The following is a 25,613-nucleotide window of genomic DNA, read 5'->3' as shown; positions in this document are numbered from 1 at the left end:
TTTTTGGTATTCTTTTGACCGCTTACGCCTCTTAATACTCGAAACAACTTCGAAGGACACATACACTTGAACTAATTTTTTTATCTTAAGTTACTTCTACAGGCGAATCTACAAGCCATTAGAAGGATTTACTTGCAGATTTTGGCTAACGCATAACCGTTGCTTTCATGCGAATCAATGCATTGCAGACACAATTTCTGACGCGATGGTAATCTCAACCAGTAGTACGACTACGCTATTTTCCACTACTTCTACCTCGATATTCTGGTCTGACATAACTAACCCGCTTTTACCAAGTTTTGCTTTCACGCTTCACTGGCTCCCAAATACTATGTGTGGGCTGCTGCTCATTATAAATGCCTCAAATTCGGGGTAATTTTTACAATGCTTGTGCGGTTGATTACTAACAGGGCGTATCATCGCCTGTCTTAGGCACACTGAACACTGGAGATAAGTGTCGTTGCGCTTTCTATGAGTTGTTCATGAATTTAATGATAAGATGATCTATCGTACAAGGTGACGTCCGGTACATTAGCTTAGTATTGTCCGGTCCACCCAATTTCTCGGCTCTAGTTTGGTGGCTAAATTTTGAACTTATCCAATCTTGTACCCTATTTCTATTTTTTCATGAGCGTATAACGAGTATTGTTGATGTACACTACTTCCTCTGTCGGCCTTCAAAAAGGTACAATGAAAGGTGTGTCTCGCCTGTCATTTTACTGTGTTTTAGTGTGTCTAGATCTAGGTACGAAGCTAGCAACATATTTACTTCAAAATAAGCCACACGTTACTCGTGCTAACATCCATCGCCCATTAAAATATCCCTTTGTTAAATGTTGAGACTATAGACCATGGAGAATTTCATGTCGCGTTATACAACATAATCCAAACAAAAGAACTCAGTTTGTAAACCTTAGAAAGTTAAAAAATTCAGAAGATTTAAGGGTATAACATGTAATCGGAAAAAATGAAATATGTGCAGGAAATTGCTTTGAATAGTTTTTGTGAAGATTTCGAAGAGCTTGTAATTTCGTACAGTGCAGAATCTTGCATTGTTCACGGGGATGTAACAATTTGCTGTTTCCCTAGTTGGTTTGATTTAACTCATATTCTCACATTCACTTTGGAACACTTCACGAAATATTATACTTATCAGTCAGTGGTTATCTTGTCAATCATGAACAGAAAATCTTGTTATTTTAAGTAACGTACCCTTCGGTAGCAGGTTGTAGCAAGAATACAGCTTCAGTGAATTGGCATACAAGTAGAACTTGTTGTCTGCCTGGACACAAATAGTATCCTCGTCTTCTTCCGCGTACGACGCCGCCACCAATGTTCTCACAGCCGGGGTGGTGGCGGACTGCTGTTCCTCACCCACGATGGCGGCATTGGTCGACTCTTCTGGTTGTCCGTGCACCACCGCAACTGCGACCAGCGCTGTAGAAAACAGTGAACAGTATTAGAGCTTGTAACTTTGTCCACTGCCTGTTAGTGCCACTTCACGATCTAGCACTCTGACACTACTGTCTGGTACTGCGACTCTGGCAGGTGCTAGCTTTACAATACTCTGCTGACTCGTGCCACAAGTCAGCCACTTGCTAATGTGTTTTCTCGGTATGGTAATGGTTCTCTGTTGTCTGTCAGTCTCTAAGTTGTACATGAAATACAATGTAACTGTTGTTAGGGAAGCTATGGTAGGAGAATACCTCATATTTGTGACGTATACGTAGAATGTTTTAAGACATACTGTATCAAAACAGGAGACGGTTTTCGGTACCTGACGGCAGATATAACTCAAGATATCGCTCTTAATGAAACAAAATCGATAATTGGAAAGATAATTTGAAACGTACGACGAGGAAGTGTCACATGGACACTCTGGTCACGATATACACGGAGTAAAACAAAAAGTATAGAATTTTTTGAGAGGTTGTAGTTCGGATAAAACCATGAGAAATGTCCAGTACAAATGGGATCTAATACGCTTACCTTAAGAGCTTTGAGCAGTTGTTGAAACTGTAAACCGTATTCACAGTTCTGGATAAGTGCACTTACATTAATTCTAACAGATGCAGGATTTATTGTGTACAGCTTTTGAAACCATTTACGTTGCACGTTTTTCTGCAATTTCCAGCATAATGGAAGCCTGTTATTACAGACGGTGAACAGCAAACACCATTTTGAGCACGTTCTTTAGAGACGACTTAGAAAATCAGGTCGTATGTAATACCTGGTGTCTCATGTATTTTTCCACTGAGTTTATAATCATTTCTTGTAACTGTATGTATTTATGAATTTTGTCATTAATTAGATTTTATCAAAAGGTAATATAAGCTGTGTGAATGAATAAGACACAAAAAATATTAATTGCATTAAATACGCTGGCAGTGTCAAGGGATTTATATTGAACTATTATCAAGAATATATTTGATGGAAAGATAACGACGTTGGCGCAAGAGCATGCATTCCTAGAACTAAGGGCAGAGGTGAGTAGCGAAGCATCTTTTGTGTGGTACAGAGGTGTGTGTTGGCGCGCAAATGCCAAACGGAGATTGTTATGGAAATTGTTTTATAATATGTATGTGGCAATGCGAAATATAAGTCAGACAGCACATACATGGTCATAGAACATGATCACAAGAAAATATTGGAATTAATGAAGACTCCTGTGTGCATATATTTTATTCAGTCGGCTCACTCATCAAGAAGAGTCTACCGGCAGAAATCAATTTCGTAACAAGCATTACATCGTGCCAGAAGCAACTCATCGCAAAATAAGATCTAGCAAGTATTTTTAGTGCTCTGTAATAGGCATGCCAGCGTAATAGTAAATTTTTGAGAGATTAGTCAATGCAAACTTTACAGACTCAGGTGGTTAACCACGAACAGCGTACTGCCCTCAAACCATAGCTTCCGAGAAAGTAATAAGTAAAAGAAATAGTTAAAAGAAATTTGATTTCGTTACAGTTACTGCAGATTTTCAGTAAAATATTCATTGTAATAAAAAGCAGTTGTATCTACATTTGTGAATACAGTGGTTCACAACTACGGTAATGCAGAAAAGCAGTTCAGACTATAAGTGATTCATATGCAACTTGTATGTTACTGACAAAAGTAAGTTGGTTATCTCACATTCAAAGTAATTTTACGATTTTATGTTATGTTCTGTAAATGACATTACGTGCATATGTATACGTAACATTAGTATTCGCAAATACTAGTTGCCATAAATGACGGTTTCTACGGCGTCATTTGAAAGGTAACCGCAAAGAATATTTCTCTGTCCTGGACACAATTAGACATATTTTCAAACATACAGAATTTCCATGAGTTACATAATACAGTGTAGTTTCTATGGTGTGTTGCTGGTCATTGCAGAATTATAATTAACATTACTGCAGGCTAGATTGACGTCTTCAGTGTTTATGTTACACGTGTTCTTATCATTTAACCTCTCATGAATGCATTTTATTTATTTGCCGCATTACTTTTGTTGCCCAAATTTTTGGGTAACTGATAGTTTACGAAATTTAACTATTGCCCGTTTTGGAACTTGTGACCTTTCTTTTGTCCAATAAAAATTCGTTCAGACAACACTGGAATACCAAATTGCGGCTAACTACAGTAAAACTTTATTGATTCCAATTCTCTTACATTTATATCGTTGCTGCACACAGTAAACACTCGTGTGGTAACGATCAGGTCGTAACTCTCTATACTGTATCGGTAAGCACCGATATTCGGATTAGAAGTCTTGTTTCCATTTGCTATGGAAAAGCAGGTACATAAGTCACATAAAAATGTTTTTTTACTCAAGGCACAATATTGGATTATATGCTGCTATATAACAACAAAATTATGTGGTCTCATTTTCTACTCATTAGTTTATTGCATTCTGTGGATGATTCGAGATAGCAGCCAGCTTATATAGACTTGACGTGTTTCGCAGAAGTGAAGATGAACAAGTGCTCATGCCTGTGAAGGTGTGCATTTCAAAGAGCAAATCATCTCTTAAAAGATGGAATACTTTCTTTCAACATCCTGTATATAAATGATCTAGTTATAATGACGGAAAATCCATGAGATATTTAGCAGTGACGCAGTAGTATGTAGCGATGCTGCAACGTCACAAGTCTGTAGGGCAATGGAAATGTGGAGAGGATCGACAGTTGGTGGAGGTTATCTAAGTTGACTTTGTAGTAACTGAGTATAATGCATTGCGTATAAACACGTGACGCGATCCACTGCTGTTCAATTACACTATTAGCGATCCATCACTGGAACCACAACATACGTAGGGGTAATTTTCGGAAGCGACCTGAAGTGGAAATGACCCCAGGAAAACGGTTGCAGTGAAAGCAGTTGCCAGTCTCAGATCTTAGGAAACGTCTTCCGGCAGTAAAATTCTTCCACGAAAGAGGTACAATAGCAATACTCACTCAACATTATCACGAGTTCTGCTCGTCTTCCTGGCGTTGAAAGAGAAGACAAAGAAATCAGAGATAACGCAAAGAAGAGCGGCGCGTTTGGTTAACAAGTGCGAGAGCTTAAGAAAATACTGAAAATGCTTATCGTCAAACTGATAATTAGCAACTAAAACAAGATTACTACGGCTATAACTAACTATGTGATATAACATGATGGGTTTCGTTTCCCTCACTGCCTTTAAGTTTCCTCTTTTTAAGACTAGAGTGAATTTTTCTTTATGTAGATCGGAATTTCTCTAGAGTTATCGTTGGTGTGGACGAATAATTGCTCAGTATACAGTAAGAGATTATTTCTGTCACTGTCTGATATGTCGTTCGTTAATTCTTGTATTCAGTGCTCAGTCATTGCATTGGTTTGGTATCCTCCATCTCTCCTTATCTTCTGTTACCCTTTTCGTTTTACAATCCTGTAAAATGCAGTATAGTCTGTTTCCCGTTATTTTTATATTCACGTGGCGATACTGGTTGCCCCGTCTATTGCTCGTTACAATTCCTAGTTAGCTACTCATGTGTATATAAGTGCTAATCTGTGGCACTTGACATTCGTAATCACTCGAGGCATACTCTCAGACGACTGAAATTGTTGATATAGACAACGCGAACACTTTTCCACGAGTATCTATGCTCTAACACTCATCGAGACCACAAGTAAATGGAAAAATCTTCCTAGAAGCATCTAAGTACTCAAAGCTGTTTCCGATTTCTACTACGTCGCTAATAGCGGCAGTGAAAAATTGTCCTCCGAGTATAGAAACAGATTTTCATACGAATTACTACCTCAGGAATTGTATAAAAAAAGGTAAGAAGAAAAGTTAATCGTGAACAAAAATTTATAAATTCTTCCAATACTTACCAGCAACAAACAACAGAGCAGCCTTCATTGTACTCTCTAAGAAATACTATTGCTATCGGCCTTACATTTTCATTTATATATGTTTAAACACCCGATAACATCATCGAATGTTATCGTACCGTTCCTTTATGATTTTCCGTTCAGGGAACTGTGGTTGAAGCAACAAGTAGCAGATTGACTTTCCTTATTCTTGTCAAGCTACATTATTGTTTGCTCTGTCATATTTATTAATAACGGTATTTCAACAACCTTGTCAAAAAGACGGGTTATCATACTGCACCGTTCACTTCCTTCTCATTCGATGTAGCCTCACGGGGTAGCCGCATGGTCTAGGGTGCTTTGTGACGGTCCGTGCGGCGTCCCCCGTCGGAGGTTCGAGTCCTACCTCGGGCATGGGTGTGTGTGTTGTCCATAGCGTAAGTTAGTGTAAGTAGTGCGTAGGCTTAGGGAACGATGACCTCAGTAGTTTGGCCCCATAAGACCTTACCACAAATTTCCAAATTTTATTCGATCTCATTGTAAAAAGACGAGTGTCCTTCACTTCTCTCTCATGCGGCGTCGTTGTAGTAGAGCCAAGAAAATAAAAAGACGGATATCCTCGTAAATTAAATGCCACGGCTCACCAACACAGCTGTGTTGACATGTCCCGTACATCTTAGGGGCAGTATTTGTTAAATTTGCCGAACAAAAGAGAAAGTGCGATTAAAAATGTGAGTTCCTAGAAATAGCTGGTAACCGTCTTTAAAATTAGAACAACACTATTTAGACGCAGGCTCGAAATATAGATTCTATTTCTATCAAAAAAGCCTCTGGTAAAGAAGTTCGGCTCAAATCCTGATGCAAGGAGATGTAGTCATGCCATTGATAATTTCTGCTACTCATTTTGCTATCCAAATAGCTTTTCATGTTTAATGGGAGAGTCTTGTACTTAGAGGAAGGTATCATTTTGTTTGTGACGGGAATAATACAGACGCTTTTTCGACGCTATGCCACGCATGGAAGTCACGACGACTACTTGCTTAAGCTGGAGTCCAACTTCACAGTCAAACACGAAACTGCAAATACCTGTTGAATCGCCGGAGAAAATGCTCGTGACGACTCTTCGGAGATCAGTTATAGGCATATTTTACGTGTCTTATTCAATAGATGGCTCCCAGATTTAATCTAGTGCGACATTCGTTTTAACTCGAAGAATAGCAAGTACTTGAGCAGCGATAGCATGGCGGTCATGATTGCTGGCCGCGGTGGTCACGGGAATGAACGCTCGTAAGGAGACTAAGTTCCTGACCATCGTGTTCGGCGTACGGCTGTGGCATCGTACAATATCTGCGTCTGCAGCAGCAATTTGATAGTTGGTATCGCAGTGGTACAACGAACTATTACAGATCAGTTACTTAAAGAACAGCTCCGAGCTAGAAGCCCCCTAACGTATATTCCATTGAACCCAAAACACTGTCATTACCGAAATCAGTGGTGTGAAGTGAGAGGTAACTGAATGCAGGGTACATGTCTGTTACGTTTTCTGATGAAATGGTCTATACTGGCAGTTATGGTTAGAGATGCGAGTTCATATGATAGCGGAAAACCACTCACAATTAGCCCACGTATCTTGAATGAAAACTTCTACGTGATTTGTTGATTCGACCCGTTGTTCTGCCACTAATGAACAGCATTCCAGTGGGTGATTTCCAACAGAATAACGCTCGCCTACATACCGCTTTTGCACCCCAGCATACTATACATACTGTCGCCTTGGCCTGGTCTATCAACAGATCTGTCTTCAATAGAGCAACATCGGACGACAACTCCAGCTTCATCCACAGCCAGCAATAACCGTCCCTGTACTGAGGGACCAAATGCAGCAGGTATGGAACTCCATCCCACAAATAGATATCCGGCACCTGTACAACACAATGCATCCAGGTTTGCATGTTTTCATTCAACATTCTACAGGTTACACCGCTTATTAATGTACCATCATTTCTTATTTGCAATGCCTTACGTCGCGCTTGTTTTAATCTGTGATATTTCGAAGACAGTCGCTTACATATGTTGCCTAGTCAAGTTTAGTCATTACTCAGCGTTAATTATTTTTGGTGTTTGCGTTTTTTTTCCCTCAGTGTATATTCGAGACTAGTTCAATAGTAGATCACTGTCTTGTGTATACGATGGGGGAGCGCGTATTTTGTTATTGACATAAATACAAGTCTTTACCATCACGGATGGAACAAAGGCGGATCATTGCTCGTATGTACCTGTGCCAAAAGCCATGAGCTTAATTTTATGTTCATAGTGTCTACTACGATGCGTAAAGGAATGGAAGGTTTTATCAGATTCTGTAGGAATGTCTAGGCTTCCACGGAATATCTGACGTTCATGTAACAACATTTGGTACTTGGAGACTCGTCCATGACGTTTAGGAATTCCATGACTATTTACACCACACTTTCATGTATGTAGTGTATTCGTTAGACGTCGTTGGGTAGGACGATCTATTTGAATTCCGCAGCCTTCAGCAATATTATAGGGCACACTGCACGAGATTTCTATGAGCAATGAACAGCGTAGATAACATCGTTCGATGAACTGTGGTTGCAGCAGATTGACATTCCTTGTACTGGAAAGCTGTATTATCGTTCGCTCTGTCATATTTATTATCAACGCTATTTTAACAATCGTTGTCAAAAAGACTGGTTATTATATTACACCGTTCCACCGTTCACTTCTTTCTCAACCTAGTAGAGCCGAGAAAACGAAAATACGGGTGTCCACGTAAGTTAACTAATATGACACACCAAAAGACCTGAGTTGATATGTCACATACGCCTTAGGTCAGTACTTGTTAAATGTGCAGTAAGAAGAGAAAGCTCTAGAAAGAAAGTGAGTGCCTACATATAGTACATAGCGTTTTCTGTAAAAAATTAGTAGAAGATAGTTTAGATAGAGGCTCGGAATAAAGATTATCGTTGTATTAACAAAGCCTCTGATAATGTAGTACGGCTCAAATCCTGATGAATGGAAATGTATAGTTGCCAGTGATCGTTTATACTGTCCACTGTGCATTCCAAACAACTTTCCAGTGCGAAGGGTACAGTCCTGTTCCTAGATGATAGTACATCTAGGACCTAGGTAGGGTGCGATATTAAATATATCGATTGAATCGCCGAAGAAGCTGACATAAGCACATACAAATAGAGAGATTTGTAAACAGACAGAAGACAGCACAACAGCTATATAAGGAAACAAGTGTCTGATGCAGTTGTTAGATCGGTTACTGCTGTTAAAATGGAAGGTTATCAAGAATTAAGTGAGTTTGTACTTTCTCTTATAGTCGGCGCACGAACGATGGGACACAGCTTCTCCAAGGTACGAACATTTCACGAGTGTACCGGGTAAAACATTAAATCTGCGGCGTCGCGGCAGCCGTAAAAGGATCCTGTAATTACGGAACCAATGGCGACTGAAGAGACTCTTTCAGCGTGACAGAATTGCTTCCTCCTGAAATTGCTGCAGATTTCGATGAAGAACGAGCGAACCATTCACGGAGCAACATCAATATGGGATTTCGTAGCCGAAGGCCCATACGTGTACCTTGATGGCTGCCCGACACAAAAGCTTTACGCATCACCTTGGGCCGTCAACACCAAATTTTGGCTGCTGATTGCTGGAAACATGTAGCCTGGACCGACCACTCTGGTTAAAATTGGATCGGGCGGATGGACGTGTACGGGTATGGTGACAACCTCCCGCATCCATAGACTCTGCATATCAGCATGGAACTGTACAGGCTGATGGAGGCTCTGTAATGTAATGGAGCATGTGTAGTTGGAGTGATATGGGACCCCTGATACGTCTAGATACGACTCTGACAGGTAACACGTATGGAAGCATCCTGTCTCATCACTCGCATTCCATTGTGTATTTCGACGGACTTGGGTAATTCCAGCAGGACGATGCGACGTGACACATGTACAGAATGTCTACAGAATGAATCTAGGAACACTCTTCTGAATTTCCTCTGGGCACCAAATTCCCTGGAATTGAACGTTATTGAGCATACCTAGGATGCCTTGCAACTTGCTGTTGAGAAGGGGTACCCAGGCCCTCGTACTCGTACGGATTTATGGACTGTTCTGGAGGATTCATGTTGTTACTTCCCTCCAGCACTACCCAGACATTAGTCGAGTCAATGTCACGTCGTGTTGCTGCACTTTACAAATCTGGAGTGCTCTGTTGGATGGAAAATTGAAATTCACATTTTGTTTGTAACGGGAATGAAACCAACTCTTTCTGTCGACACTAGGCGTCGCATGAAAATCGAGACGAGTACTAGTGTTTTGTAGTCCAGCTACACAATCAAAAACGAAACTACAAATATCAGCTAAAACGCCGGAGAAAACGCTCCTGACGACTGTTTAGAGATAAGTTACGTATACATTTTACGTGCCTAATTCGATAGAGGATTCCCAGATTGTATCTAGTGCGGCATTCCTTTCAACGATTTGTGCTAACAGGGACAGTGTAATTCTAAGTATAGAAAGTGCTTGAGCAGCGACAGGGTGGCCGAAGCATGACTGCTGGTTGCGATGGTCACGGGAATGTACGGTCGTAAAGAGACGGGTTCCAGGGTGCATGGAACTATCGAGTGGAGGGACAATCCTGTTCGACGTATGGCTGTGGCATCGCACTGTATCTGCGTCTGAAGCAGCAATTTGAGCAGCAGTTAGCAGCACAGTGGTACAACGAACTATTAGAAGTCAATTATTTCAACCATTGCACCCAGTTAGACGCCATCTAGCGTAATTCCAGTCAACCCAAACCATTGTCGTTTCGTATTGTGCTGTGAAGCGAGAGCTAATTGGAGGTAAGGAAGCTTGTCTGTTATGTTTTATGACGAAAGCTGGTTGTGTATCGCTGACAGTGATGGCCTTTGAGGGAATGCAGTCAACCTGAATGAGTGCTAAACACACTCGACCTATACCAGGAATTATGGTGAGAGGTGCGATTTCGTGTGACAGCGGAGCATTCTCGCGGTTATCGCACGAACACTAAAAGAAAGTTTGTACGTTGATCTGTTGTTTCACCTTGCTGTGTTGCCAATAATAAACAGCAACCCAGTGTGTGATTTCCGACACAATAACGCTCACCTACATACCGCTTTTGCACCCAAGCGCGCTATACATACTGTCGCCTTCACCTGTACAATCACCAAATCTGTCTCCAATAGAGGCCTATCAGACGACAACTCCAGCTCCTTCTACAGAAAGCATTAACTGTCCCAGTACTGAGGGACCAAGGGCAACAGGCATGGAACTCCATCCAACAAATTGACATCCGGCTTCTGTACAGCACAATGCATGCACGTTTGCATGCTTGCATTCCACGTTATGGGTGTTACAGATTATTTTAATGTGCCAGTGTTTCAAATTTGAAATGGTTTATGTCGCCTTTACGTTATCATGTGATCTTATGAAGACAGTCACTTACATACGTAGTCTAGTCAAATGTACTCCTGAAATTTCATTCTACGGTTATTGTGGTGTTGCGATTTTTTCCCTCATTGTGTATTAGGTGCTAGCGGATCAGCCTGGAAGAGCGCGGATTTTGGTATTCGCTTATGTACAGGTCTTTTCCATTTCATTCGTGGATGGAGCATAGGCGGATGATTTTTATGAGCAATCAATAGTGTACAATGGACCAATAATTCAAAGTCCAGAACTTTCTGCAGCGATAAATGCGCCAATGTGATAGACCATACAGTTTCTATTGCTATTATATCATGTCATGTTATAACCCATTAAGTGTTTAATCTAAAATTACGTTTTGTGTATTGCTTTCCCCAGGGAGTTCACAACCCTTTTGTGGATGAGTGACTGACAAACATGGAGGCCCGAGCCCTTGCACTACTACCAGTAGTTCTAGGCATGCTTTAGCTTCTAACGTTGTGGCCGACGGCGATGTTGTATGCCAGACTTTAATATGTGCTACGTGCCGATGATATAGTTGAATGTTAAAGCGAAACATTTGTTAGTGACTAACAGCCGTGAAACTTGTCCCATTTCAGTTACATAAGACGTTGGGCTCTGTCCAGGTGTACTCTGCATTTTCATACCTGTTCATCCTCGACTTCTCAATCGACAACACCCCCAGCAAGGAGCGGAAACACTCATAGAAACTATAAACCTACGCTACATAGTTCTCCTTAACGAGTTTCTCTTTGCGATCCTGACCGGCTACGCCCTGTAAGACCACTTTTACAGTAATAAAACGTGAAAACGTGAAAAATTACCTTTAGTTACACCTTTCTATATAAGCAAATATTTTGAGGGTGTTCCTAGAATGCTTAAATCAGTTAATTGACTAAAAACTGTTCTCTACATTACAGATAACAAATCATCTGGTAATGACCTTTGAAAGTACTGTTAATCTCTACTTGCCATAAATACTTTTTTCAAAAATTATTTTGTGTCATGTTGACATATAAAGAAGTAGAGAAGCGCAAAATTGCATACATAACTGTAAGCAGAATCCACCAAAAAAGTTTGATGGTATGGTAGAGACAATTGAAGTGTTTCAGTTATCTTTCAGTATCGTAGGATAAGCTTCACTTGACAAAAAACGAGTTTCTATCCTAAATCCTCATCAATGTTTCAATTAGCTTACTCTTTAACGACACAAAGCCGTTAGAAAGGCGGAACATCCGATCTCTCTGTCCATGAACCGGAAAAGACGTTATCGTGCTAACTACGGTGCTGCACAGGTAAACATCTGATCTGGAGCTGGAAATGATTAAAAGAAGAAAATCCTAAAATTTAACCCAACTTGTTCTGAATTGTAGAATACGCTTAAAAGAACACAACGTGCTAACTTCAGCACTTCATATGCATCAGCATTCTTTAGATCAACAGTCGGGACGAATGCTTCAAATAAAAAAAAAGAGGTGTTAACCTGCCACCAAAAAGTATCTGTACAAATGAAAATATCAGGTTGCATCTGAAAAAAAATTCATGAGCAGTTCTGCAGTAAGTCAGGGAATAATCAAGACTCGTCAGTCCATGACTACGGCTCTATCAAACCCCTCTGTCGTCCGACATCTGCACCTCCCCCCTCCCCCCCTCTCCCCATCCCAGATATCATCGCCACCATAGCGATCGGCAGTCAGATTGAAATCGGGGTCTGAATGATGTGAAAGTCAGCTGATCTGATCCAACAATAATGTCCGAACCCTTTCTGTAGGCTCACTACAGTAACTAAGTGGAAGAACGATGTCACCCATATTTAACAGTGATCTGGATGAGTACAAGAGCGAGATATAAAAATTAAAAGTCTTAGTACATACAAAAACTATCTGCAGGTAGACACTTCAAGCCCTTGGCAACCTAATGCTATGGTAGAACGTCAAAGAGTGGAGTTCCTACGCTTCACATGCAACGCTATTGCCGCTTGCAGTAGCCTGCTGTGTGGAGAGCAGTGTTGCCTAGTGTTTTTCTTTTGTATGTTGCAGTACAAGTTAACTGAAATACAAATGAACCAGGAGTCATCAGGCGATAATATTAATTTGATTATTTCCATTCTACTCTTTTATATTTCAGAAGTAAGAGAGACTGAAAGCTAAATTTTGAGCAACTGAACGAAGCTGAGGAAGACGCGCCCGGATTTTTCTTATGTTCATGGGCTTCTTCACTTCTTCAAACTCCTTTTCTGCACAGAGCTCACCAACCACTGTTGCACCCACTGTTGCACTACCAGCGATGACTGATCTCAGTAATGTTTCTCCTGACTACTTCTCAAGCGCATTGTATCCATTACTTATGTATGTGACACAACGAATGAAATGCTATAATAAGAGGTCTTACAAAAGTAAGTTGTTCATGGCGGCATATTTAATGTAATTCACACATTTTGCCAACTGACTTGACTGTAATGAGTAACTTCTCGGCTAGAGGAAGAGGAAGTCGGAAATCTGTCCCCTCTTAGTCAGAGTGCCTGACACTAATAGTTCCTTGAATCGAAAGCTGTCTGGATTCATACCGCAGAATTCGTAGAATTTTTCGTGTGGAGAGGCCTCACGAAAAATCACAGCCGAACAGTGTTAAATACATATAGCGTTGTGTATGTCCACCCAGGACTTCCATTACTTTCTCAGTTTTTTGTGCTTCAAATAATGTTAACCCACAGTAACGACCACTTCAGAACAGCTCATGATTGCAACTGAAAAAGAAACGTGATTCGTGCTGCCTTGTTCCTTGTAGTATGACGACTCGCAATGCGTATCGTATCGCATATCGAAGCAACCCAGTGGAAACAGGACTCTTGCAGCGGCAGGCTACGTGTCGAGCCACATTTATTTGCAACACGCCGTATTATCGCTGAGCGAACCTCGCCTGAGCGATTCTGTAACACACTAGATTTTAATTTCAGTGTCATGCATCAATGAGCTGCAGGCTAAGAAATCCTCGCTGGAATGCAATGAGCTCGGTATCTAGAAACCCTGTTGTTATTAATTGTAAATGTAAAGAAATCGTTTAAATAATCTAATAACAAGTGAACTTCGTATACAAAAAAGCTAAATTGCGGGTTCGACTTTCAAATATTAAAATGAAAAGACAATAGAGCGCTTGAAGCGCGTTGTCGTAGTTCACGAAACTAATTACTGTACTTCAACCTAATTCCAGTGTTCGAAAAACATACAAACAGCTTCATTATTTCAGAAATGAATGCAGCCTTCTAGGAAAAAATTGGAAATTTGTGGTAAGGTCTTATGGGACCAAACTACTGAGGCCATCGGTCCCTAAGCTTACACATTACTTAATCTAACTTAAACTAACTTACACTAAGGACAACACAAACACACACGCACTCCCGATGGAAGACTCGAACCTCAGACGGGGGGAACTGCGCGGGAAACATTCTAGCACCGAGATTCATCAAGGAAGACAGAAATAAGTACATTGTAATATTTTATCACAAAAAGAAGATTACAATGACTTCTCTAGTAAGAAGTGCAGTACCCACTGTGCACGAATCTGACGCTTCGGCGCCCATCTACCCCCTCTCAGCTTGATACGTCACGGCTTGTGTCGCTTGGGCCTTAAACCAGTCCTGAATGACCGATACATTGTGTGTCGTAGAACACGGTTGCACCAATGAACGTTACATCACCCACTGCAACGTGGAGTTCGAAGAGTCGACGTAAACGAATCGTAATCAAGCAGGCACTGTAAACTGAACGTACAATAACCATTTTTGTCGAAAAATTAACTCGTTATTGAACATCGTTTGTAAATCAACTGGAAGCCAGAGAGAAAAAAAAAGCTTTTTAACACTTTACGTTATGAAAGACAATACAAGTCATTGCAAAAGCTATTTATCTCCATCGGAAATGCTTTCCGGAACGCAGTTTGGATGCTGAGCCTTTTATGTATCGTTATAAGTTAATGTAAAGAAAAAAAGGAATGCTAGGGATAAGTGGCATTCAACATATGTATTAAAATTTTCGGTGTGCACTATTCCACTGATCTGAACCTGATTTGTTATACCAAATCAGTGTAAATAAATAGGTTTTTAGACATTGTCTTTATTTTTGAGTCGTTTTCTGACACAGGGAGCATGGTGTAATTAAAGTATAACGTGTAGCATAAGCACAATTAAAAAACGATTACAGTTCATATTTTATGACAGTGGGTATTAAAATTTAGGAGATGTTATCGAGTGATTCTGCTGATGAAGACGACGCAAGAATGATCCAAGGACCGGATCTAGGAGACCGTTGTCGGCTGCTGCAGGACCTATAGTGAAGGACAGCATCTGGACAATGAGGTTGATGCCCGAAACCGCGAGTAGGATGCCTCAGCGTAGTTTGGTTGTGTCTCAAACAGACGTCACTTACTCGTCCATCGCAATAATGTTTCTGGCAACTGTTGTCCAAAGGAATCATAAAAATATACTTAACACCTTACACAGATTGTGCTGGAAGGAATGTTATTGGTAGTACACAAGAATGTTTTCAAATAGATATAGCAATAACAAAAAATGACTTAAGTAAAAGAGATGGATCCATGAGCATCTTGGGTAGACACCTTCATATCACCTCATAGCATACAGTACTCTAAGATTCAAACAGTCATTTATCCCTTTGATCAAAAAGGTTTTTTAAGCAGCTGTCTACAGGATCGATATGCTTGCATCAATGCATGATACACACTTTGCTATCTTACAATACATTTATTCACTATTAGCTTCCAAGATGGAACACCTTCACATTGGGAAAATATTTACTGTACCTACATCACAGGTTAAATAGCAAGCATATCATGTGAATTTGTTACAATAGATATTATATCACTGTAAGGATATACGTGATCAGAGCTGGCAAATGTGTATCATACTTTTCTCTATGTTCTTCGCTCTGGATCAGCAGTGAAAGTCAATAGTAGTATCGTAAAATTAATGTTCACAAATTGCATCGAGTCGTGTGTCTATGTTTTCATCTACATTTCCGGTACAGTTCAGGCAGTAACGGCCACGTACACAGTACTTCAGATTGCAAATTAAGTTGCAAATGCCATTGACAGTGTAGTGGGATAAAGCTAAACCTAGGCAATTTTGTTTGTGCAGGTTGCATACATTCAGAATCAAATATAAAATCCGGGGTAAATTATTCTTCACCCCTTCCTCTTAACCTATAGTTATGCTAAATTATTTATGAACCCTTAGAGTTGATTTATGGCCCCTCAAGGAGAATTTATCCTTCTGAGGAACCACCACGCAAGCCCCTCTCTGTTCTCCTCTCACAGCCTCTGGGAATAGAGACACGTTTTTTTGTCATCCTTCCCCAGTTCAGTTCAGAGTCACTTTTACAATGTTCTCCCCCCACCCTCCTGGGACACCACCAGGCATCCCATCAGGATGTTGGTGGAAAAAAACTCACTCTATTCTGTAAGAGGGACGTAATTTAGTTACTTTATTTACTTACTTTATTTTTGAGGGTGTTGGATTGCCAGCATCAATCGATTCCAACCTCCCCACCCCAAAATTTCCAAATAATATATGTATGTTGCCTCAGATTTGAAGAGTGACTACTCTGGTCCACAGTATTCCCCACCCCACCTCTTCCACCATTTGTGAATGGGCAGGAAGAAGGCTAGAGTGGGAGGTACTGTCTTGACTTTTGGTGGGAAATGTGTTCAGTTAACGAGGTGTTGGAGTTCGACAGAGAGGATTCCCTGTAAGCATATGCTTCAGGACTGCATCCTTAGCCTCCTACAAAAGGGATGGAAGTAAATGAAAATATATGAGCTCAGGGGGAATACTTTTCAGCAGTGTGCCGCTTGTGTTTTTTGCAATGGCCAGTCAGTTCAGGGCGCATGAGACAACTTTGTCCTATTACACAACTACAGATTGAAGGAAGCAGAGGTTCTCATCTCGGTGTATGGGCTCAACTGAGTAGGCTGGAAATTGCTTTTGCTCCCCTTTCTAGAAAAACATTCACTTTGCTGTAAGGTCGAGTCCTCATTACCACCCGAAGTTGATGGAGAACTGTCCTAAGGCGACTGCCAGAATAACTGCCTCCTACCGATCTGGAACTGTATACCTGCAGGGGAAGTTGTATACAGACACACGCATAAGTGGTAGGAACGGACAGGATAGTCAACTGTCGCTGAAGTGTAGGAACAGTTGCTTCCTACTGATCTGCAAGTGTATAACTGCTATGGAACTTGCTTAAATCTACATGGTAAGAAGGGAAAGGTCAGCAAAGAATTACTGACGTGTTGGAATGCCAATACACACAACCACAAATATTGGAAAACGCGTCACTGCTCTAATTACACATCGAAACTGTCATAAAAAACCATCCCTTATTAACGACAGGCCATAATGAAACATACACGCTAAGAGTTGAAAAAATCATTGAAATAACATAACTGCTACAATAATGGGGCCTAAAATTTCTCACCAGGAGAGACTGGTGGCAGCTGCATATGTTCTCACCTGAATGTGTGCATACAGGCTAAGCATCTTAGAGATCGACCGCGGTGGTCTAGCGGTTCTAGGCGCTCAGTCCATAACTGTGCTACAGCTACGGTCGCAGGTTCGAATTCTGCCTCGGGCATGGATGTGTGTGATGTCCTTAGGTTAGTTAGGTTTAAGTAGTTCTAAGTTCTAGGGGACTGATGGTTACAGATGTTTGGTGCCATAGTGCTCAGAGCCATTTAAGCATCTTAGAAACAATCTTATGACCACTCCTACTCCGCCCCTCCACCCCCACAATCTCCTCGTCCCACAGGTAGGCGTACCAGTTACCCAGGCCTGTTACTGACAGTACACAAAGAGATTCAAGTGAGAACAAGTAATTAAATTTCCACCAGAAATAAATTGTATTGCTAAGTATATTCAAGGTCTTGTAAGCACTGACATTAGAGAATACAGTCCACCCCCCCATGACTCCTGATGCAGGAGTGTCAGGAGTCACGGCCGCACCAGCTGTGACAGAAGTTACAGGCCCATCTCCAAGTGTTCACGTGTCAGCAGTAACAGGTGTCCTGTGGCTAGAGAGGCCGTCCATGCGACTTCCCAGCCGTCAATTGATCAGTTTACATGGGGGAAGAAACGTCAACGCACTCACCGTAATGAATCCTCTCAAATTTTCATGTAAGAATCGGAGAATACATGCATCACACACAACCACCTCCGTTGCTACCCAGCCAGCATACTTTCTAGATCACTATTCAGCCATGCAGAGGCCGCTATGAGCGCCGGCGCCAGGACTTGATGACAGATCTGAGCCCAGGAGCAAACTACCTGGATCCTTTCGTAGTACCCGCAAGTTGCTAGAAGCTAAGCTACGGCTTACAGTCTGATGCATCATGACCATTCCTGCCAATGGCCATGGCGCAATGAAAACAAATTCATCCTAGAGTAGATTGTCCAGGCTGTGCTCTTTCCAAGAAACATTATGCAGAAGTGACGTTTGAAGCTAACTGCAAAAGTATTCTGCTGCCACCAACACATATTTGCTCAAGGATGATCAAGACAAGCTGATTTTTTAAAAATTTTTTTAGGAAAGCCTAAGAAAGAATCTGCTACTGATTGTCTCTCTGTAAAAACTTTCGTATTAGGCCCTAATTTTCACGTTGCAGCCACTTCATGAGACATATGTCAGAGGTTGTTAAAGTGTTTGTCCACAACACTTGGAAGAAGAGGTACAGAGCAAACCTCTCAACTCTCCTTTCGCCAGAGTATCGCTTACTTATTATATTCTAACGTATCTTCCAGCCTCAAGTTATAGCATTTGAATCAAACCTAATTGCCACGAGTAATAGAATTCCCCCAGCAAGTCACTGCCCATGCTAAATCTCTCGAATTTGCATCACGATTCTACTGAACTGTTACCTCTTTTCAGTGTTATTGTCGGATAGCACCTGTGTCAGGTACTTGACCTGGCCTTGCAGAGTGATGACGTTGTCTGCAGGCATTTTTACTTTAGTTCCAACATCAGCCGACTTCTTTGAAACTTCCGTGTAACTGCCTGGCAGCTTTCGACTTGTACTTTGAAGTCTTAGTACATGTTACCTACTGCGCTCTCACATGCCTCAACCTTCTGCAGAGAGCCTTCTACCCTTTAATTAACTTTAGTACTTAATTCCGAGATACATTCCACCGTGATTGTCCTTATTCTTGCCTCTAAGTTGGTATCAACACTATCTAAGTGAGCTTTCATTGTAACAGTAAGAGAGGTCAGATTACCAGTGGTGGTATTTAGATCAAGCCAGTTTAGCTCTGTTCCGTTTGTTCTCTGTCACGTTGTTTCTGTAATTTATAAGTTTCCCTTTGGAGTTTGTCGTGTTCTCTTTCTTGAAGAAAAATTCTCATCATTTCAACCATCGAAAAATCTCCCGCTGGCTGTGACGATGATTGCTGTGCTGAAACGTCACGCACACTATCCTCGTCTGCCGTTCTCTCCATTCGCGAATCGGGTCTGCCTGTTCCCGTTGTCTAACGTAGTGCGTATGACTTGACAATTATGTCTTCATCGTCATCCACACTGTTTGTTGGCTTGCCTCTGTCATCTGCCAGGTTTATTTTCAATTTTGTGACGTAACTGCTCAAAGAAATCTTTAGCGGCACGCCGATAGTCAATTCTCAGATGAGCACACTGCGACGCCTCCTGATAGTCAAACGTCACACCGCGGCAGCAGACAATTGCAAACCTATACCGGGTAGAGCGACCCCCATGAACCATGGACATTGCCGTTGGTTGGGAAGCTTGCGTGCCTCAGCGATACAGATAGCCGTACTGTAGGTGAAACCACAACGGAGAGGTATCTGTTGAGAGGCCAGACAGACGTGTGGTTCCTGAAAAGGGGCAGCAGCCTTTTCAGTAAATGCAGGGGCAACAGTCTGGTTGATTGATCTGGCCTTGTAACACTATAAGTAGGCTGTTTAGGTTTTCTTATTGGTAACGCCACGTAGCGCTCTGTATGAAAATCACTGGCTGTGCTGTGTGCAGTCTGTGGCTGCTTTGCATTGTTGTTCCCTACTGTAGTGTTGGGCAGCTGGATGTTAACAGCGTGTAGCGTTGCGCAGTTGGAGGTGAGCCGCCAGCAGTGGTGGATGTGGGGAAGTGAGATGGCAGATTTTTGAGAGCGGATGATCTGGACGTTTGTCCATCAGAAACAGTACATTTGTAAGAATGGATGGCATATACTGCTATATTCATTATGACTTTTGAACACTATTAAGGTAAATACATTGTTTGTTCTCTATCAAAATATTTCTTTTGCTAACTGTGCCTATCAGTAGTTAGTGCCTTCAGTGGTTTGAATCTTTTATTTAACTGGCAGTAGTGGCTCTCGCCGTATTGCAGTAGTTCGAGTAACGAAGATTTTTGTGAGGTAAGTGATTTGTGAAAGGTATAGGTTAATGTCAGTCAGGGCCAGTCTTTTGTAGGGATTATTAAAAGTCAAATTGCGTTAAGCTAAAAATATTGTGTGTGTCAGTTTAAGCACAGTCAAAGGGGACTTTTCATATGTCGACCCTTAGCAGAGGATACCTCACAGGAATCTTCTGATTTTTTTCTTGTAGTTTGTGTAATTAGTGTAGCTTTTGCTTATTGCTAGCGCGTAATTATACAGAGAATTTCCTTTGTAGTTGTAGTTTTTCATTCTTGTACAGTAAAACAGTTGTGGCATGCATGAAGATTTGCACCAAGTATTTCGCAGCTGCGCTTGCAATTAACGAGATATTATTTTCAATGCTATGTTAATGTGTTTTCTTATTTTTGCTTTTCAAATTGTGCTTTTTTGTGCTATCGTGTGAAATATTGTGGCAATTATGGCGTGGGAAAAACGTAATACTAGGCTCCAAAGTAAACTGAGAAATGACAGTGAAAACGAAATCAGTGTGTTAGAGCCACCGTGCAATGAATTAACTAATGTTCAACATAGTAATTTGGTAATTGTGCGTAGGGAAATGGAGCGGGCGCCAAACAATGGTGTACACAGTGAAACAATTAGTGAACAGGTCAGCATTATCGATCGATCGGTCGGCTGCAGCCCGTCTCAGGAATCGGGAATTACAGGACACAATCTTGCAAATACTGCAGATTCAGGTTTTGGGTCCTCACCATTTTCTCAAATAAGTCAAGACACATTTTCTGCTTATCAAAATGTGAATGTTGCCGGTGCAACATCACTGCCGAAAAGCACTAAGGAACATGTTTCAGATACCAGTGCATTGTTATTACAGTTAATGCAACAAATTGGACAAAGGCTACAAAAGATACTAAATCTTCAAAAACTAGACACAAGTGAACAAAATCTTCAAACGTTAAACACAATGCAACAACACCAGAGACAAACACAGCAACAGTTAGACGCAATGGAACAACAGCTTCAAAAGTTAGACTCAGTGGAACATACGCTTGAACAAACACGTGATGATTTAATTACTGAGCTATACAAAATCGAATCGAAATGTCAAAAAGTCTGTAATGACGTAAAAACTCAAATTTGTGAGCATTTCCAACCTATTTTTTCGCGGCATGAAAATGCATTACAGAATCACAAAGCAGCCATAAAAGAACTGCAAACCATTGTTCATGAAAATCATGAGACCTTGTGGGCTACTTGCAAAAACTCAGGAAAACTTAAAGGACACATTAGATACGATTTCAACACAAATAGACACTCTGAAACTTGGTTCAGAAAAACGCACTGAGGAAATAAGTACACTATCGGAGAAAGTAGCCGAACTTTCGGATCAGTTCACTAACTTATCTGCAAAGGTAGATAATGATCTGAATGACACAAGACCTGTAGCCATCACTGACACAGAAGAGTACGACGAAATTAGGAAATAAAAACAAAATCAGAATCAAATTAATACGCAACACCAAAGAGAAATCCGGAAAGTACAAGATCAGTTGGCACAAGTAATACAAAAATTTCATATTTCAGAGGACACTCGCGCTCCAGTACGGGAAGAGGGACTTAGAAATTCAGAAAAGCCACAAAATAATAACACAGGGCATTTCGGAAATTATGAAAGAAACTGGCAAGGTGCACCGAATTTTGAGATGGAACCGCCAACACGACGTAACAATGACCGATATGCTACTCGCCGACACGATGATTTTGACAACAAGCAGTTCATTACTACACGTAAATTCAAAACATTTAAGAATTCTGGCAACGACATTCAACCACAAGCGTGGCTCCATCAATTCTCTCATTTTTTCCCTCCCAACTGGTCATTAGAGCACAGATTCGAATTTATGTGTAGCTAACTAGAGATGAACCAGCTGAAATAATGCGATCGGTCATTTTCTCTGCGTCGTCATGACTGCGTGTTGTGTGATGTCCTTAGGTTAGTTAGGTTTAAGTAGTTCTAAGTTCTAGGGGACTGATGACCATAGATGTTAAGTCCCATAGTGCTTAGAGCCATTTGTTTTTTATGCGGTGGTCATTCACGATTGTCACAGTGAAGGAGAATTTTATCATGCCTTCCTCTGGCCTCAAGCAACACAAGAGCGAGTAAAACATAGCATCATAATGATGAAACATTTCGAACAATCTGTATTTTCCAGTCTTGTGAAATATTTTAAAGACATGTTGCACGAGAATCAGTACCTGTCAAAGCCATACAGCCCCTCAGAACTCATCCGCATTTGCTTAATCAAATTACCTGAACGTTTTGGCAGGACGTTGCAAAGACGACAGTGAAACTTTTCAGGGACTCTTACAATAATTAGAAATTGACTCTGACAATCGCGGAACGGGAAAACAGGAATACAACAATTACAGGTCACATCCGTCGCAATTCCAAGATGAAACATATAATAACTGGACATCACAAGGCTATTCTCACAACACAAATCGTGACCAAAACAGACACCACCGATATGACAACCGTTGGCAGAATAATAGTTACAGAGAAAGATCACCTCTCCGCAGTAGTGACTATCACAGAGACAATCAGAGAAACAGACAATATTGGAACCAAAATAATTATTATCAAGGGAGACAGATTAACGTCAGACGCAACAATTCAGCCCGCAATTAAGATTCAGGGACGAATTCTCCACCACTTAACCGACAAGAAAGAAACTACAGGAACTACCGACATGACGACAGACGATATAATCATAACGACAGACCTGAATTTCATGAGAACTGGCGGGATTCAAACAGGGCTGGGCTCTCTCGGCAAGGTGAATTTGTAGAAGTTAGGTCTCCTAATCCCAACAACGACGCACGCCAACAAAGAGATAGCAGACAATGACTCGCACCGCAGGCAGCCACGTGCGCCGGCTGGCTCAGAGAAAAATAACATAGACGCTAACCTTGACAAAAAGTTGAGCATTCTATGCCGATGTACCATATACCACACGATAATTCTATTGAAGCTGGAGCTCTGCATAGTAGGAAGAGTAAAGGCTTGCACCGCATTTAACATGTAAAATCGTTTATTGAAAGATAATCTGCTTTTTAACTTTGTCTTTGCCGTAAACATTTTAACCTCACGTTACTAGTATGCCTTGTTACACTTAGAAACTGTTAACATGCAACAAGTTTTAAAGTTAACTATGCAGTCAAGAACGTAGGGAACATTTTTAAACAGATATTACGAATGCATTGTTATAGTGAACAGCCGACATAGTGTTGTTATTTCTACATTCTTGCTTGTTAGTTGCACGATTACGTAACGACTATCAGGCTTACATACTTAGAACATATACTGGTACTACTAATGAGATTTTAATGCAACATTTTGGTTTACTTGAAAATACATTCTGGATTTAAAGTACTTTCTGTGAGATACCAGATGACACAGTGGTTAGTTTATGTGACAGCTACACGATTTTGTCACTACGCTACTAATGAGTGACAATTTACAATGTTGCTTTTGCGGTGTTTCTGTTTTATATCTGCACAGTTTTCTGAATTCTTCTGGAAAGGAAAACATGTTTTAGTAGTAACTTTTGTGGTATAGATACAATGAGACAGCCTTTTCCGTAGCACAACAATACGTTACAGCACAGTACTTTCTTCATCATGGCAGTAAGCGTAATAGCTAAGATATCTATACGCAAAGCATTTCACGTTTGTTTATCATGAGGCAAGTACATTGACTTCTGCAGAACTTAGCTTTCAGAGGACGATAACTACGACACTGCCACAGAAATTATCTTACTACAAGACGCACAGTTCAGCGCTACAGTACACGTATTTGAGTGATTAATTTTGTACTTAAAACATTTATTTTTAAAGATTTTTGAATGACAATGATACAAAGGTTTTCCGTGATACATTTCATTCCATTGCTGTAATCTGTAACACCTGAAGGTATAATTACATTAATCCTCAGGGGGGTAAACGCTTACTTTGGGTCCCATGTGTTTGGCAAGCACAAGGAGCTCTAGCTAATATGGTATTTCCTTACACAACTTTACACATCGGTACCATATTCCTCTAACACAGAATTACACACTTATCTGATTATTTAACAGAGAAACAAACTTTTTTTTTTTTACTACATCAGTGACACATGTTTACACAATTACACCGTTGGAAAACTTCACACTTATGAAATTGTATTTTGTCTGTACTGTGTGAACCCTTCATATTTTTTCGGAGCCATTGTGATACTATGAGAGTTTTGAATGATGTGTTTGGTATGGGATTATGATTTTAAAGTACATTTGAGGTGGAAATGAGCAGAGAAGTCTTTTTAGGTTTTGAAATTATTGCAGAAAGCTACAACGATTTTGAGATTTGCCTGAGGTTTTATGATGTTATAATTACGATGACAATGTGTATTATACTGTTGAGGTATGTTTATGATCAATAAGCTGATGCTATATGAGGAATTTAATTATGCTATGTATTTATTGTGATGAAATATTGAAGTGTCGACGCAAGATTGACGTGTCGAGGAATGTGTATATGTGTAATAAGGTAAAGAGTAATGATTAGTGGTTAGGGACTCTGGTTTGTGAAAAAGGATATTGGAAACCAATAATCGTACTTTCAGAGTTATGAAATGTGTGCAAGTGCGTGAATGTATCGCAATGCCGGCGAAAATTTTTGGACACTGTTACATTTATAGGATTTTGTTTTTACAGATTTGCAACGCAAATTCTCGACCTGTGAAATTTTTACATGCGACTGTCACTGTAGTGCAAAATGGTGTCGTAAATATTTCGGTAAGAAAGTCAAGTGACCACCTTCACGAAATGCGTCGTGGGCACCCAGCTGCGCAACATTCGCCTGGAAAAAAGCCATTAGTGTGTGCCTTTCATAGGCACTGGTGGAGAAGAAAAAGAGGCCATTATCCTCGCTATTGACATTTCTTTGTAGAAAACATATGATTACACTGTGGAGTTCTTAATTTATGATATTTACTGAAATGAAATGATGAGAAACATTTCACGTCTATTGTCTTGCTAGTTGAAAGATTATTTACTGCATTATGAAATGCCATATGGGTAGTGAATGACTTTTCACACCTTGCTTTGCCTATTTTGTTTAATATCTAGTTTCTAGCTGCACTGCAACGGTGGTTAAAATAAAATTTTATAGATGTACTAATATAAATATTTTATGTCTACAAATCCAGCAAATAATAACTTTATGATGTACTTAAAAAAAAAAAAAGAAGGAGCACAAAAAGACATTTCCCTTCACAGGAATTGCATATGGAATTTTCTTTTTAAGTACTTGGCAATTCTTTGTAGAATAAGTTATTGTGGTGCATCACTTTAATTACATAGA

General features: G+C 40.5%; 1 protein-coding gene across 4 annotated transcripts in view; it reads right to left on the bottom strand.

Moving 5' to 3' along the window:
* LOC126332162 (uncharacterized) overlaps window positions 1-25,613 on the bottom strand; it is a 137,252-nt gene that overhangs the window by 41,264 nt on the left and 70,375 nt on the right. Inside the window, exons 1-2 of one of the 4 annotated variants that reach the window (XM_049996561.1) lie at window positions 5,341-5,412; window positions 1,213-1,437 (exon numbers count right to left, since the gene is read on the bottom strand). The exons of 1 other annotated variant lie outside the window; for it this stretch is intronic. In XM_049996561.1, the coding sequence (XP_049852518.1) occupies window positions 1,213-1,437; window positions 5,341-5,368 (253 nt within the window). In that variant the 5' untranslated portion in view covers window positions 5,369-5,412. Of the gene's footprint in view, window positions 1-1,212; window positions 1,438-5,340; window positions 5,413-25,613 lie in introns of those variants that run through there. 2 more of the 4 variants (XM_049996562.1, XM_049996556.1) reach the window with 2 other exon arrangements.

This window comes from Schistocerca gregaria, chromosome 2, assembly GCF_023897955.1.
Source record: "Schistocerca gregaria isolate iqSchGreg1 chromosome 2, iqSchGreg1.2, whole genome shotgun sequence".
NCBI lineage: Eukaryota > Metazoa > Arthropoda > Insecta > Orthoptera > Acrididae > Schistocerca > Schistocerca gregaria.
The sequence above is the reverse complement of the archived record's forward strand: the minus strand, read 5'-3'. Positions and strand labels throughout refer to the sequence as shown.